This window comes from Dendropsophus ebraccatus, chromosome 10 (assembly GCF_027789765.1).
Source record: "Dendropsophus ebraccatus isolate aDenEbr1 chromosome 10, aDenEbr1.pat, whole genome shotgun sequence".
NCBI classification, from domain to species: domain Eukaryota; kingdom Metazoa; phylum Chordata; class Amphibia; order Anura; family Hylidae; genus Dendropsophus; species Dendropsophus ebraccatus.
This window is the reverse complement of record NC_091463.1, coordinates 82092743-82109518: the sequence shown is the minus strand read 5'-3', so window position 1 is coordinate 82109518 and position 16776 is coordinate 82092743. Positions and strand designations below refer to the sequence as shown.

Genomic DNA, 16776 nt, shown 5'->3' with positions numbered 1-16776 from the left:
AATCTGATTGGTTGCTAGGGGCAACTGAGCCAGTTTCACTTTACACCATGTTTGATAGATCTCCCCCTGTGTAGGTAAACAAGAAGGTTTTTACTCACAAACAGAGATTGTTACCCACAGACCAGTAGCGGATTATAATAGGTTCGTTTCGGGCCCGTGGCCCCCCCAGACAGACTTATGTTCAGTAATGATTTGCATAAAAATCGCTGCTTTTTACTGCAATTTTGCACAAATCAGGGCAAATCAGGGCCAGGAGATAATGCAGTAACATTAGAGAATATATTAAAGGACCTTATGATGTGACAATGATGTCACCACAGGTCCTTTACAGGCTGCATCATGGAGGAAAAAGACAGTGTCACTGTTGTGTTTTTTTTTGTTGTTGTTGTTTTGTTTTATTCCAAAAATCAATAGTACAGGTGATTACAAACTTTTACAGGTGAAAGTTTGTAATTGGGTTTATTAGGCAAATATGTCATTATCTGCATTCAAAAAGCCTTTCCCAGGTCCCCCCCTCTCCCTCCTCTCTCTAATTCACTGCTCATTATAAGGAAATCTCGACTGTTTTACATCAGTCGGGCCCTGTCTAATCTATGGAAAGGGAAAGGGGGGAGATTAGTCGCCAGCAGAGAGCTAAGGATTACACAGCAGGACCTGTGTAGAAGCCGGTATTTAGAGGTCAGAGAGTTCAGTGCTGACTTCAGAGGAGATAGCCGGTGATGTAGCTGTAAATTAACTCTTTGTTGTCCTGTTTTGGTGCCTCATCTCCCTCCCCCCTCCCATCTCCATAAGAGAACCATGAAGACAGGGGAGAGGGCTTCAAACTGCTTTTTTATGATAAAAATGCATTTTTCGGCTAATTAACCCAATTACAAAGTTTCTTAAAATCGCCTGTACTATTGATTTCTGCAAAAAAAAAAAAAAAAAAAAAATGTAAACGACAGTGACACTTTAACCCTTTCCCGCACGAGGACGTAACTGTACGTCCTCGCGCGGGTGGGGGCGTTCAGAGCAGGGCTGCACGGCGACCCCGCTCTGAATCGACGCAGTCCTGGGTGCCGCATGTAGCCCTGGGCCGCGGCTATTAGCGGGCACGGTCCGATCGCCGTGCCCGCTAATTAAGTCTTCAGATGCAGCTGTCAAAATTGATTGCTGCATCTGAAGACTTCAGAACAGCTCTTCCCTGGTGTCTAGTGGGGAGATTGCTCCCCCGTGACGTTGTCACGGAGGAGCGATCTCCGTAACTGGTGCTGGCCGGGGTCTGCGTCGTAATGGCACTGATCCCGGCTCGGCGCTCGTTTGCTTCCGGCTGCAGCAGCCGGAAGCAAACGAGTGCCGATCTCATTGATCTATGCTGCATATCTATGCAGCATAGATCTGAATGAGAGATCAGTGCACTTATAATAGAAGACCCTCATGGGGGCTTCTAGTATAAGTGTAAAAGTTAAAAATAAAGTGTCATTATTAATAAAAAATCCCCTCCGCTAATAAAAGTCAGAATCACCCCCCTTTTTCCATTTTATAAATAAAAATAAATAAATAAATAAACAAACATGTTTGGTATCGCCGCGTGCGTAATTGCCCGAACTATTAATTAATCACATTCCTGATCTCGCACGGTAAATGGCGTAAGCGCAAAAAAATCCCAAAGTGCAAAATTGCGCATTTTTGGTCGCATTAAATCCCGAAAAATTGTAATAAAAAGCGATCAAAAAGTCGCATATGCGCAATCAAGGTACCGATAGAAAGAACACATCGTGGCGCAAAAAATGACACCTCACACAGCCCCATAGACCAAAGGATAAAAGCGCTATAAGCCTGGGAATGGAGCGATTTTAAGGAACATATATTTGTTAACAATGGTTTGAATTTTTTACAAGTCATCAGATACAATAAAAGTTATACATGTTAGATATTGTTGTAATCGAAACGACTTGAGGAACATACAAAACATGTCAGTTTTTTACATAAGACACACGGCGTAAAAACGAAGGCCCCCCAATGAAATTTTTTTTTTTTTTTTTTTTTAAATTTTACTGTGCATATAATTTTTTTCTGGTTTCGCAGCATATTTTATGGAAAAATTCAGCCTGTCATTGCAAAGTACAATTAGTGACGCAAAAAATAAGGGCTCATGTGGGTCTGTAGGTGTAAAAATGCAAGCGCTATGGCCTTTTAAGCACAAGGAGGAAAAAATGGTCCTGTCCTGTGCCGCCATAGTTACAGTGGGTTGGCGGGCCGACGCTTGCTGAACAGCCCAGGGCCCATAGTAAAGTTACTCCGCCCCTGCCACAGACTTATACATGGAACTAGTAGGCTTTTCAGTTTTTTTATTTGTTGTTTTTAAGTGTTTGATCTGATTTCCAGAACTGTATCCAGCTCCAGAGAAACAGTCACAACTACCACTACGGAGACACGACACGCTAATTCCTCATCTGCTGAAGCCAGCCAGTACGATCCTTACTCATCCAAGTAAGATTTACTCCACACACTGCCCAACATATGCTAAACCTGAAACACAAAGCCCCAGAAGCAGTGACCCTTGTGTCATCTTATACTGTATGCAACACCAAATCTACAAGGCTTTACACACTGTACTTTTCTTTTAGAAACATTCTCTAACGATAAGCCAATCATGGACATGACCCATGGTCCCAGACCCCTACTAATCAGCTGTAAGCTGAACCTAGCATTAAAGGGGTTGTCCAGTGAAAATATTTTTCTTTTAAATCATCTGGTTTCAGAAAGTTATATAGAATTGTAATTTACTTCTATTTTAAAATCTCCAGTCCTCCAGTACTTATCAGCTGTTGTATGTCCTGCAGGAAGTGGTATATTCTTTCCAGTCTGACACAGTGCTCTCTGCTGCCACCTCTGTCCATGTCAGGAACTGTCCAGAGCAGGAGAGGTTTTCTATAGGGATTTGTTACTACTCTAGATAGTTCCTGACATGGAGAGCACTGTGTCAAACTGGAAAGAATACACAACTTCCGGCAGGACATACAGCAGCTGATAAGTATGGGAGGGCTTGTGTATACACTGCGTCTGGGATTTCATAGGGGATAATGCGATCGGTGATTAAACAACGGCCGTTGTTGCAAACAAGCAACAACCGCCATTGTTTAATTAAAATAATACATCATGTGAACGAGGCCTAAACCTGGGTTCACACTACGTATATTTCAGTCAGTATTGTGGTCCTCATATTGCAACCAAAACCAGGAGTGGATTGAAAACCCAGAAAGGATCTGTTCACACAATGGTGAAATTGAGTGGATGGCCGCCATATAACAGTAAATAACGGCCATTATTTCAATACAACAGCCGTTGTTTTAAAATACCAGCAAATATTTGCCATTAAAACACAGAGCCTTTCTGTGTTTTTAATCCACTCCTGGTTTTGGTTACAATATGAGGACCACAATACTGACTGAAATATACGTAGTGTGAACCCAGCCTAAAGCTGTATTTTATTCTCTCTTTTTCCAACAGTAAAGGAGTGCTATTTTTAAAGGAGTATGTGAACTCAAGAGAGAGCCTGACATCTCCAACCTCCTCCGGGTAAGACCCTAAGTGTGATTTTCATGTGATACTGGGAGATGTAAACACAAATTATTGAAGTGCATTCACTAGTTCCCGAATGTCCATAAGGTGACCTGTCCATGTAAATGTGAATACAATGAATGGTATTTGCAAATTCTATGTCTTCAGGCTTCTGAGATGCAAATACATTCAAAATGATGTTGTAGAAATATGTTTATGGTGTAGCCTGGTATTACTCTAACTATATGGTGGTGGTCTAAATCCCCAGCTAGAACATAATGATGGCTTATTCTAACTACATATATTTCTGGAAAATTCCTTGAAGCATTGTAAGGACAAGTATGTGTTACCAGGCTGGTGTTAATGATATATATTTTCTTCCCTGACAGAAGCATTCCAGATTTCTCAGATGACATGGAAAGGCTATCCTACAGCACGAGCTCCAGTTATCTGTATAGCAGCCCACCAGAGAGGTAAGCAGAGCCATGGATAGATAGATAGATAGATAGATAGATAGATAGATAGATAGATAGATAGATAGACAGACAGACAGACAGACAGACAGACAGACAGATAGATAGATAGATAGATAGATAGATACCAAAAACATATATGAAGACATAAAGTTAAAAGAAAAAGAAGTTGCTCTCTTGGTTTTACCTATAAGGACATAATAATAAAACAGAAAAATCTAAAAAAAAAAAAACAACAATATAAAAAAAGGTTTAACCATGTCATAATTTACTTATTACTTATTTTTTAATAAATATTTTTAAGTATTTTAGTAGTTTTAAGTATTTTTTTAATATGTTATTACTTATGGAAACTTTACACATATAGTGCTATTTCCCTTAATTTAGTAGATCAGGCAGGGTTTAGAGTCTGTAAAAACCGTGACGTCACGAATTAGTTGTAATTCCTATGGAGTGTCCAGGAGGGGGCGCATTATATGTAGAAGTCTATGGCACTGTATTGTGTCTATGGAAGTAGTACCAGGGCGACCCCCATCGCCAGCACCCCCTGCTGCTGCCGCTGATGCAGCCCCCGCCACTGATGCTGCTGCCCGACTGCAGCTCACATCCCCTGCTGGGGACTGCAGTGCAGCAGCAGCATCAGCAGCTTACCGACTCATTCCCTGATGTCACCCTCGGCTGCTCAGGTGACATCAGGGAACGAGTCGGCAAGATGCCTGGGCGGCAGTGAGCTCTGCAGTCCCCAGCAGGGGATGTGAACTGCAGTGCAGCAGCAGCAGCAGTGGCGGCAGCAGGGGGTGCTGGTAATGGGGATAGAATTGGTACTACTCCCCCATCATCATGAGCAGATGATGGGAGGAGTATTACAGTACATATGTGTCGGGGGGGTTGGTGATGGGGATGGCCTTGGTACTACTCCCCCATCATCTGCTCATACTATGAGCAGACTTGCTCCCCAAAGTATTCCATAAATGTATTCAGTTAACAAAGCATAGTGTACATTACATTACATTACTTTACATACACTTCCATAGACACAATACAGTGCCATAGACTTCTACATATAGTGCGCCCCCTGCTGGACAATCCATAGGAATTACAACTGGTTTGTGACATCACTTTTTTTACAGAATCTGAAGCCTGCCTGATCTACTAAATTAAGGGAAATAGCAGTATATGTGCAATTCCCATAATTAATGTACATTAGGAATTTGTCTAAGTTTGCATAAGTAATAACATATTAAAAAATACATTTTGGGCGGAGTTGTCCTTTAAGTACACCCTTACTGCTTCAATAGGAATTTAGAGGGTAAGTAGCAGCCAGGTGCTTCTCATTTAATGATCTTGATCAATTGACCATCAGCAGATGTTTTGGCACTTTGCTGGTAGGGAGCATTCAGATATGTGTTTCCAAGAAAAGACATCAGCAATGAGGTCAGAGAGGCAATTGTTGCTGGCCGTCGACCTGGGAAGGGTTACTAACCAAAGTACCAGCTTTTTTTTTTGTGTTACCCTAATACATAAAATCATAAAGTTTAAAGAGTGTGTTTTTTTTCTCATAACTGTATGGTACGTGACCTCTACCTACCCATATACCCTTGATTTTCAGGGAAGGTATTATATGTTTGTGTAAGGTGATATCAGGTGTATTATATTATTTATTATAGTATTTTCATATAGTAGTACATATACTGTACTATTTCCATTTTCATAATAACACCAGGAATGGCTGAATTCATTTTTGATACATACATATAACTCTAATATGGGCCACTTCTCCGTGACCCAGATTTCAGTTTTAAGCACTAAAATATTTATGTGTCAGTCACACTAAGCAAAAAAGAGCATGAAATGAGATGTCAGCGCAGTTTATAAGCACCATCACAGACTGATTTCAAGAGACATTTTCACTTTGATGGACGTCCCGAGAATCAGTCATGAAGAATGGGTCACAATGCTAGTTCAAAGGTAAAACTACAAAAAAACTGAAGATTTAGTTCTGCTTTGAGTTTTTCTTGATTTTTTTGCTTTTCTACCATTCTTATGGTTGAGTTCTTATGATGGTGGTAAAGCAAGATGCAAAGGGTAGGATAAAGGAGATGGTGTGAGTTTCAGGAGGAGGAAGGATTCTCACCAATCTACACAACAAAGGAACTCAGTTATAAAGATTAAGAAAGATGAAGTGATTGCTAAAAGCTCAACCAAAACTAAACTTTTATCAGATGACTAGTTATCATGAAGACTGAAAGTGTTTTATTATAGTCTTAATAAAGCAAGGTGCAAAGGGGTAGCATGAAGGAGATAGGATGAACATGTGGTGGAAGAAGGATTTCTGCCAATCTACACAATAAAGCAACACAGTTGTAAAGATTGTGAAGGAGGAGGCAATTGCTAAAAGTTTAATTAAAACTAAATTTTCATCATGTGACTAGGGGGGAGATTTATGATAGGGTGTAAATATACCCCTGGTGTAAACAGCCCACAGCAACCAATCACAGCTCAGCTTTCAGCTCTGGTAGAATAAAAGAGGAGCTGTGATTGGTTGCCGTGGACAGTTTACACTGGGTGTATATTCACACCCTTTCATAAATCTCCTCTAGGTGTCAAAAAGACGGAAACGAATGCAATGGAAAACATATAATTATGTATTTGCTAAAGCAAGGTGCAAAGGGTAGGATGAAGGAGGTGATGTAAGCACCAGGAGGAGGAAGGATTCCTGCCAATCTATACAATGAAGGAAATCAGATATAAAGATTACAAAGGAGGAATACATTGCTATAAGTTCAACCAAAACAAAGTTTTGTCTTTGATTTTTGGATAGCACCTCAAAATGTATCTACTGCCATAAAAGACACTAGTAGCAGAAACTACTATCTATAAGACTGCATGTGAACCAAATAGTTAAACAACACCAGTTAATTCAAATAGTAAAAGAAACAGAAAGATTTGACAGCCATCAGCAGAGAGTTACATCTTTATTGACCTTTTTATTGGAATGCCAAAAATGACGACGTCTCTTTCTACTGGACAGTGTCAGATCCTTGTTTCAGATTCTATGTCAGAGACTTAGGCTGGGTTCACACTGCATTTTTGCAATTCGTTTTTTTCAGCAATTTTTTGCAAAAAAACGGATGAAAAACGAATTGCAAAAAAACGGATGCATTTGTGTACATCCGTTTTGATCCATTTTTCCATTGACTTCCATTATTAAAACGGATCTAAACGGATCTGTTTTTTTTTAAGGACACAAAAACGTTGCTGACACTATTTTTTTGTCCGTTAAAAAAACGGATCCGTTAAACGTATGCGGAAACGCAGTGTGAACCCAGCCCAAGCTGAGGAATTACACAGCTCACTATTACGGGTGTATTATTAGAGAGTAACAATCCAGTATGATGGGTTACTGGGGAGCCAGGGGACCATATACTGTTTCTGCACTTGCATAGGCTATGTTCACACAACGTATGTGTTGCATAAATCACGGCCGTTGTTTCAATTTGCAACAACGGCCATGATTTATACAAAACATACGTTGTATGTGAATGAACAGAATCCTGGCCGGAGAGTATACACATAGGGGGGGGATATACGAAGTGTACGCCAAGGAGAAGGTGCAGATTCGCCCCTTCTCCTTAACATACGCCTCCCTAAGACCCGCTCACCCGATGGGCAGGCTGGCGGAGCTTGCAGGGGCGTGATCAGGTGGAGAGGAGGCGTGGCCTCCTTTCCCGCCTCATTCATCAAGATTTACGCCTGCTCGCAGGCGTAAATCATGATCAAAATCTACACCTGCATGACCGGGTCACAGAACGTCCGGTGTTATACGTAGTGTGAACCCGGCGTTAATGTGGATTGTACTATGTAACTATGTAATGAAATCCATGCAAAATAAGAAAAGTATCAACACAGCCTTACACTTACCTTATGGAGGCCAGGGAGGGTGGACCTCACTTGTCTTTTTACCCAAAACGAATACATTTGAATTGGTTATTTACTTAATTTTTTAACTTTTTTTATGCATGTGTTACATACTTGTTTTATCGCATTTGTTTCTAGAGCTGACGAAGGTCCCTGCTCTTACTGTGGTCGGCCAATCAAAGACTGTCCAAAGATCATTCTAGAGCATCTTAATATCTACTGCCATGAATATTGCTTCAAGGTAATGACACCATATACATTTCTTTCAACTTTTTAACTAAGCAAAATGAACGTATGAATGACAACATGTCCTACACGTTAATGGAGTCATACAACAAATAGATATCACGATGACACATCTATGATGTTAGAAGGTTGTTTGTTTTTTTTAAAGTAAAAGTGACACCATTGTATTAGCACTATGTGAAATATGAAATAATTTTACCTATAGGGCAGGTGAATGTGTTTTATCCAATACATACACAGATATCATATGATTGTTTTGCTTTTTCAGTGTGGGATCTGCAACAAGCCAATGGGAGATCTGGTGGACAGCATCTTCATTCACCGTGATGTAGTACACTGCGAGAGCTGTTATGAGAAGCTCTTCTAGTAAGTATAATGCTATCATATATCACTATACGTAACAGGAACAATGGAAATATGATCAAAAAATGAGGCTGGGTTCACACTACATTTTTTTTATCCTTATTTTCATCCGTTTTTGAAAAAAAAAAAAAACAATGGAAAAACAGATGCATTTGTGTGTGATCTTTTCCATTGACTTCCATTATTAGAAAAAAAAAAGAATCAAAACGCATCATACACAAAAACGTAGCTGACCTTATTTCTGTGTACGTTTAAAAGAATGAATGCGTTTTGATCCGTTGTTTTTCTTATAATGGAAGTTAATGGTAAAACAGATCAAAATGAGTGCACACAAATGCACACAACGGATGAAAAAAACGTAGTGTGAACCGACCTAAGTATCAAAACATTCAAGTTAAACCAGTGTCTTTGCTGGAAGAAGCTGCGTCGAGCTCCTCTGCACTACCTGTCATAGAAGAAATGCAGTATTACATGCTGGGAGACACTTACGAGAGGCTCTTCACTCATCACTATTACATCTATAGGCCGCGATAAGGCACATCAATGGGGGTTGTCTCAGTGAGACAAACATTAAAGGCAGTCATGTAAATGATATCATTTCCACTTAATGGTTAGCTGTCAGTATAGATTCACAATACATAGGATAACTATATAGCAGGGATAGAGAACCTGTGACCCTCCAGCGGTTACTAAAATACAATTTTATCATACCTAGACCCCTTCCCTTCTGTATAGAGTAGTACAGAAAGATGTATTTGTATAATATATAGGTAACAGAGCTGGTAAGGCATGTGCCCTAAGTGCTGATGCCAGGGGTGCCAACATGTCACTATGCCTCAATCAAAGCGTAATATATTGAATCTTTGAAAGAAAGCCTAACTACAACTTGTGGTTCAGTTTGCACATGTGGACTCATTGGGGGAGCTTCAATAGAATACTTGCAAAGGGTCAATTCAAGGGGATGGCATATGAGCTTACTAGTTTTGCTTTATTTCAGCATTATATTGAATAGACTTCAATGAAAGTTAAAAACACAGAGTCAAATGTGATCTGGCGGCTGATAGAGATGAGCGAATACGATTCGATCGAGATGATATTCGATCGAATATTGCGGTATTCGAAAGATTCGAATTCAATCCAGTAGTGTGGCGAACACGCAGGAAAAGCCCTCCCATCGCAGTTGGCGCTTTTTTTAATCCAATCACCATGCAGGGAGGCTGTGAGGGACCCTGGGAGTACGCACGCAGCGCAAAAACGGCGTCTACCCTCATTGGATGGCTGAACCACATGACCTCGAATCTTAAATACTTGGCTCCCGCCTCTTGACCGCAGATGCTCTTTCTACCTAGCCAGAAAAATATCTTGGAGCAGGGAGATAGGTTTTACTAGCGTTTTGGTTAGGCAGGATTACTACAGAACCCCAAAGTCCTTTTCAGGGCTACGATCCAGTGAAAAAATCATCTCTGAATCCAAAGCACTTCTCAGTGCTAAGAAATAGATGATATAACAGCAGTAGCAGCAGCATCAGCAGGTGTATTCATTCCAGTACCCTGTGTGTACAAGTGACTTATAGTGTCCCTGTTTAACACCACTAAGGGCACGTTATACATATTGTTCCAGTAGCTCACTAAGGGCACCTGATATATACTGTTTCAGTAGCCCAGTAAAAGGCACGTCATACATATTGTTTCAGTTGCCCATTAAGGGCACCTGATATATACTGTTCCAGTAGCCCAGAAAAAAGGCACGTCATACATACCGTTCCATTCGTACAGCATGACGCGTGATACGCGCAAATAACATGACGCTCTACGGACACACATTGGAATCATGTATGTAACGCTGCACAAGAAATACGAACGAAATGTGTGAACATTGCCATAAACGTTCGTAAAGCGTTCACAAATATTTTCCCTTTGCAACTGCGATTTTGGGGTGTTGGGTGCACCCAGGCATGTTCCCCCTAATGTCCCAGTGTCATTCCAGAGGTGTTGGCATCATTTAGGGAGGTTTCATGGGGGACTTGGTGACCTCCAAGTGGTCGAATTTGGATTTCCAAGTGCCGCAAATTTTTTGCCCATAGACTATAATGGGATCGAATATTCGTTCGAATAGTGGAATCTCGGTGCCTATTCGATTCGAATTCTCGAAAGTCGAATATTTCACTACTTGCTCATCTCTAGCGGCTGCGGCTCTAGCGGGTGTAAGTGTGTATTCAAGTCTGGCCCAGATAACCCAATGACATATACCCTTGTGGAGCATATCACAGTGCCCCTACTACCCATACTGTAAAATCCTACTACTGTATTAGTAATAAAGAAGGGTCACATCAAACATGAAATCAATAGACAATGAATGTCATGCAATACTTTATATTCCCTTGCAGTCAGCATTTTTCTAGAAGACCAGTAATATAAAAATTGGTCAACTCCCCAGCGACGGTAGCATAAGGGGCATGATAAACATTGCCCCAAATTGGTACCTTGGGGATTCTTAAGTAGGTGAAGAGTCACCCAAGCAAGAAGAAGATTGAATTACAATAGGGGGTGCAGACAAAGTAATCACACCTGGGTCTGGATCTCTAAGCAGGCTCAACAGCCTTCAAGTCCCATAAGAAACATTGGTATTATAAGCACCTAGCAGTAGCTGAGAGATTTTACGTCCGGGCCTAGGAGCTTCAATTTATACCTGTTAAAATATATAGAGTAGAATATACTTTAAAGTCTTGGTTAATTTAATATACTTTTTATGTATTCACAGCTATGTATTAGATTCAATGTGGTCCATTTCATCTACTTCTTTTTTATACATAAGTGGGTTGTGGGCTACAAGAAATGTATGCAGACAGTATATTTTAATATGGAACATCCATTTCTAATTCGTATATTAAACATTACAGTATATGCTGGACCAACATGTAAAGGAAAGTGATGAAAACAGCAGATAACAGGCAGTCATGCATACAAATTGTTAACTGAGTGTAGAATCCCAGCCCAGCAGATGCAGCCAAGCATGGTCAGATAAGCTGCATTATTCATGACAGGCTGCAAACCAGAACTCTGCAATCTCCTGGTTTTAGGGCAAATTGGATGTATTGGGGTGTAGATAGATAGATAGATGATACATACATCCTGATTTGTCTAATTTTATGTATTGTTTCTGTTTTAGAACAAGAGAAAGAAGAGGATGGCGGAGTCATGGAGTCATATGAACATTTATTAAAGTTACAGACACTTTTTATTGGTCAGAGATGACCCCATTATTACATATAAAGTATTTTACTACTTCTATTCCGTTTGCCTATAATCTTCATGGTATAAATGATACACTCAGAGTAACCATCTGCTTATTCTTCAGTACCATGCAAGGTCTTAATAACTCTGTGTATTGGTGTTTTTATTCTGCAAATCATCCATTCATACTTAAAGGGCGGAGCTGTCAAACTAATCCTCTGATATATCATAGAGACATGAGAAGACCACATTGGTCAGGTGTGCTGATCTCGGACCACCACTGATTCCAGAACCGAAGGGCGCCATCATATCCTCCATAATGAGCGTATAAATCATGTGATGTCATATTTTGAGCAATACTCTATGGAGGCTTCTCCTTCACATGTATCTGTGACTTATTAAAGGATCATTGCTTGGATTTCTGAGCATTGGCTCACAATGTACTGTACATCGGCAATCTCTGATTTTCCTGTAGTATTTCTTTTTCATTGCTCTCACTGCCTAGGTGTAACATGAACAATTATATAACCATATACATTATAATTATTATTATTAAACAATTATCAATGGATATTCTTAGAATAATCTTTTCACGTTGCAGCATTCAGTGTTACAGTAAGCCAGGTTCTTGTATAATGCCGGGACCTCACATAGTTCAGCTATTCTGATTCTTGGCACGCATTTGTGTTTGTCCCATTGAAGACTTCTAAATAGCTGCCCCCATCCTGTGCCCACTTCACACTTTGCCAACCACTATGAATGATGGGGCTACATAGCTGGCAAGTGCCAAACCTTTCATCAGTACATACAAGTGCCCAAGGTACCAATGGATTATTGTTCTTTCTATACCAGGCCCATCTATCTAGTACTCTGGCTGTATGGATTCCTATATCTATAGTAGGTCTCCATTGCCTGTATGATATACTACTATATAGCATTGGCAATCGGTTGGAGCGTGAGACATACATACACCCATACATTGTATGGAAGTCACATATGACCCCATAGAGTATTAATGGCTGTTAGCAGTGGTTGACAACCAGCCTCCATGATAATAGACTTACAGTAATATGCAGGTCTATAAGACATTATTCACACCATCATCTAAACGTGCAGTGACATTTCTATAATGTTTTATGGCAAGGCTAGTCCAGCATGCATGTAAAGCAAGTGGCACTAGAGAGCTGTGGGTGCCATATTGTGCCCCTATTCTTCAAGAGTAGAATATCTCCATGATATACTATCCGATATTGCGTCTTACAATTTTCTTTGTATTGGATTTATACAGAATCTGTCTTTGCATTCTTCCATATGAATTTAGAGGTCTAGGAGATACAGCAAGGCCCAATAACAATCTATTGGGCCCTATTATTGGGCTAAATCCCTGAGGTCGGATGAAGCCTGAATAAGGCCACGGGCATCATGGTTTGTGAATTTAACTTTATATATCTAATTACAGATCAATATATATGTATATTTTATTTACATGGAAAACACAATCTACAGTATTCCTCAATCTGTCGCTCTTGTGATTTTATTTTTATGTACTCGATAAGTCTCAGTGAGTTACTATAATGTTGTCTATAGGATTTTAGTGAATATGGACTCTGGGCCTCGGCGATAACCAGGCCTGTCGCCCAGAGCAACCAATCACACTTTAGAAAGTGAAAGTTGAGCTGTGACTGGTTGCTATGGTGACGAGGCCTGGTTATCACTGAAGCCTCCCCTAGAAGTATAACGTATCTCATCCCTGCATGGGTTTGACTATAAAGCTGTAACTAATAACTGGTGCACGTCCTGTCCTGTTATTATACACGTTCTGGGGTTCATGGTATATATTATAATGAAGCCGGTGGGAGAATGGATCCAGGCGCAGTGTCTCTATTGGTACGGGTGCGATACTCATGCAGAATGTCCATGTATGTTATGACAAACATTAAAGTATTATTTTAAACATTCTCGTCTCCTATTCTTATTTTAGTCACATTTATCCAAGATGTCTAAAAGTATAAATGGCAGCCACCAATGAGCGATAATGTTGGTTGGCTATCCAATGTGAAGCACTACCATGACATAGTATGACAGGGGCATCCACTAAGATGACGGTTTCCTGTATACTGCTGTATTACAGGCCCAAGCTGTAGTGATCAATAATATGACACCTATAGACTAGTCTATAACTAATGCCATATTACAGAGCTACTACTTCCCTAAAACGTGGTATGTATAGGTATGGCACCACATAGGATTGTCACTGACAAATAACTTTATCTTTGTGATCGCACAGAGGCATGGCATGGCATGGTGGTTACAGTCACTTTAATCAAGCGTATGCTCATGAGAATAGAGATCAATTATTCTATGAGTGAATGGATAGGCGGCACTCATGCTCAGCCACCACTCTATTTACTCTCTGTGGGACTTCTGAACATTGCCAAGTGCTGAACCTGGCTATGATCAGTCCTGTAGACAGTGAATGCAGCAGCGACTGAGTATGTGTGCCGTGGCTGCGGCTTCTTTCACTCAGAGGGCAGTAGACCTCCATTCTCATGAACATTCTGGCAAAGAGGTTTTGCCAACCAGGATGGAAGGGTCTAGATTCCCTATCCCTTTACTTTCCATGTCCCTTTGGAGCGATCACCATCCAAACGCAGTTCCTCTACACCTGCAATAAGGGAAGGGACCAATAAGGAACAGGCCTTCTCTCACCTATAGTCCATAGTGGCCTTTAGTGTTTACTGCCTTTAATACTTCTGTTTTTGTTTGTGTCTTAGTTGTATAATCTATATATTTAGGTCAGTCATAGGATGTGGCCGCAGGGACAGGAAACTCTTTAAAGTTTTGATAAATGTTTCCTCCATACCATGTGGTACATATGCCTTATCTTGGGCAACCACATCCCCACTTCCTTCACTGTGCCTGTTCCATTTAAAGGGAAGGTATCATCTTTTATATTATTTATTGTCTTGTATTATACTTTTGTTATATGAGGTTTGGATGAAGGATGTCGCCATTTTTAATTTTTAAAGTGTTAAAAAATGTTGACATGTCATAAAGACATGTCAAAAGTTGTGATCGGTCCGGGTGTGAGTGCTTAGACCCGAACCAATCAGGAAAATGACTGGGGAGAGGACCGCGCTGCAGCACGTCCTCTCCCCGCTCTGTGTCCTGTGATATCAGTCGGACTCCATAGACTAACATAGGCAAACAAGGCCGGATTGATCACGTGACACAGACACGGGAGAGGATTGTGCTTAGTGCAGTCTTCTCCCGACTCGTTCTCCCAATCCGTACCCAGATCGATCAAAACTGGATCGATCAACTGGATCGCTCACAGAGACATGCGAAGAGTTTTTCAAAACGACGGGAACCTTTTAAGTGATCCACAATCCACAATAACCCCTTTGGTGCCCAGTTAATGGATGGCTGAACATTTATGTTCTTTTTCTCCATACACAAAAACCTTCCACTTAGTTAGGGGTTCATGGGAGAGATGATGTTGGGGCAAAGAAGAATCAGGCATATTAAAGGGGTTATCTAGGTTTAGAAAAACACGGCCGCTTTCTTGTATCCTTGTTCTCAGTTGAGGTGTGGGTTTTGCAGCTCAGTTCCATTGAAGTTAAAGGGGTAGTCCACCAAAAAATTTTTTCCTTCAAATCAACTGGTGCCATAAAGTGCCAGAGATTTGTAATTCACTTCTATTAAAAAAACTTAAAGTGTCACTGTCGTGAATTTTTTTTTTGCAGAAATCAATAGTCCAGGCGATTTTAAGAAACTTTGTAATTGGGTTTATTATCCGAAAAATGCATTTTTATCATGAAAAAGCAGTTTGAAGCTCTCCCCCCTGTCTTCATTGTTCTCCTATGGAGAGAGCTAAAGAAAAGACCAAAACAGGACAACAAAGAGTTAATCTACAAATCCCTCACGGGATATCTCTACTGACCATCACCAGTGACCTGTCTGAGCTCGGATTACAGCTGTCACCCAGCTCCGTGCCTGTAATCCTCTGTTATCTGCTTTCTGCTGCCGGCTAACTCCCTCCTTCCTCCTCCCCCCTCCCCTCTCCCTAGAGCAGACAGGGTACGTCTCCTGCAACAAGTCACAATTTTCAGATTTTTCAGAGTGGATGAAAAAGAGGAAGGATGGGGGGGGACCTGGGAAAAGGCTTTTTACATGCAGATAATGGCAGATTTGGCTAATAAACCCAATTACAAAGTTTCTTAAAATCGCCTGGACTATTGATTTCTGCAAAAAAAAAAATACGACAGTGACTCTTTAAGTCTTCCAGTACTTATCAGCTGCTGTGTGTCCAGCAGGAAGCGGTGTTTTCTTTCCTGTCTGACCCAGTGCTCTCTGTTGCCTCCTCTGTCCATGTCAGGAACTGTCCAAAGCAGGAGCAAATCCCCATAGAAAACCTCTCCTGCTCTCCAGACTGGAAATAATACAACTTCCTGTTGGGCATACAGCAGCTGATAAGTACTGGAAGGCTTGAGATTTTTTAATAGAAGTAAATTACAAATCTCTGGCACTTCATGGTAGCAGTTGATTTGAAAGAAAAAATTTTTGGGTGGACTACCCCTTTAATGGAGTTGAATTGTAATACCACACACAACCAGAGGACAGGGTGGTGCTGTTTTATCAAGACAGTAGCTGTGTTTTCTCTAATTCTGGATAACCCCTTTAAATTCCACCATCCTATTGTTTTGTTCTCTCCCCTATACACCCCTATAAAGGGCGAGCTCATGCTGTGAGTTCTGTTAGTCAATCCTATATAACATCTGTTGTATGAAGCGCCTGTGTATTATACATCAGTCATTGCCCGGTGCTACAACTAGAGGGCGCTTTCTCCTCCTCACTAGGCACCTGCTCTTTTCAAACTGACCACACCCCGAACCTCGTCGCCCCGCCCCCTCTTGTTTCTGGCTATGGCTCGCGCTGTATTTCGTTCGAGCACCGCCCATCTTATTTCCACATCTGAACGAGGCCGCCAGAACCCGCCC

General features: G+C 40.9%; 1 protein-coding gene across 7 annotated transcripts in view; it reads left to right on the top strand.

The window, feature by feature from the left end:
• The window catches only part of ZNF185 (zinc finger protein 185 with LIM domain), a 92550-nt gene extending 78818 nt beyond the window's left edge, over positions 1-13732 (top strand). For all 7 annotated transcript variants that reach the window (XM_069943627.1, XM_069943633.1, XM_069943632.1 and 4 more), the window contains 6 exons: positions 2368-2472; positions 3493-3561; positions 3933-4016; positions 8073-8175; positions 8449-8546; positions 11712-13732. In XM_069943627.1, coding sequence (XP_069799728.1) covers positions 2368-2472; positions 3493-3561; positions 3933-4016; positions 8073-8175; positions 8449-8546; position 11712 — 460 coding nt within the window. In that variant the 3' untranslated portion in view covers positions 11713-13732. The remainder of the gene's footprint in view (positions 1-2367; positions 2473-3492; positions 3562-3932; positions 4017-8072; positions 8176-8448; positions 8547-11711) is intronic.
• Positions 13733-16776: the final 3044 nt, after the last annotated feature.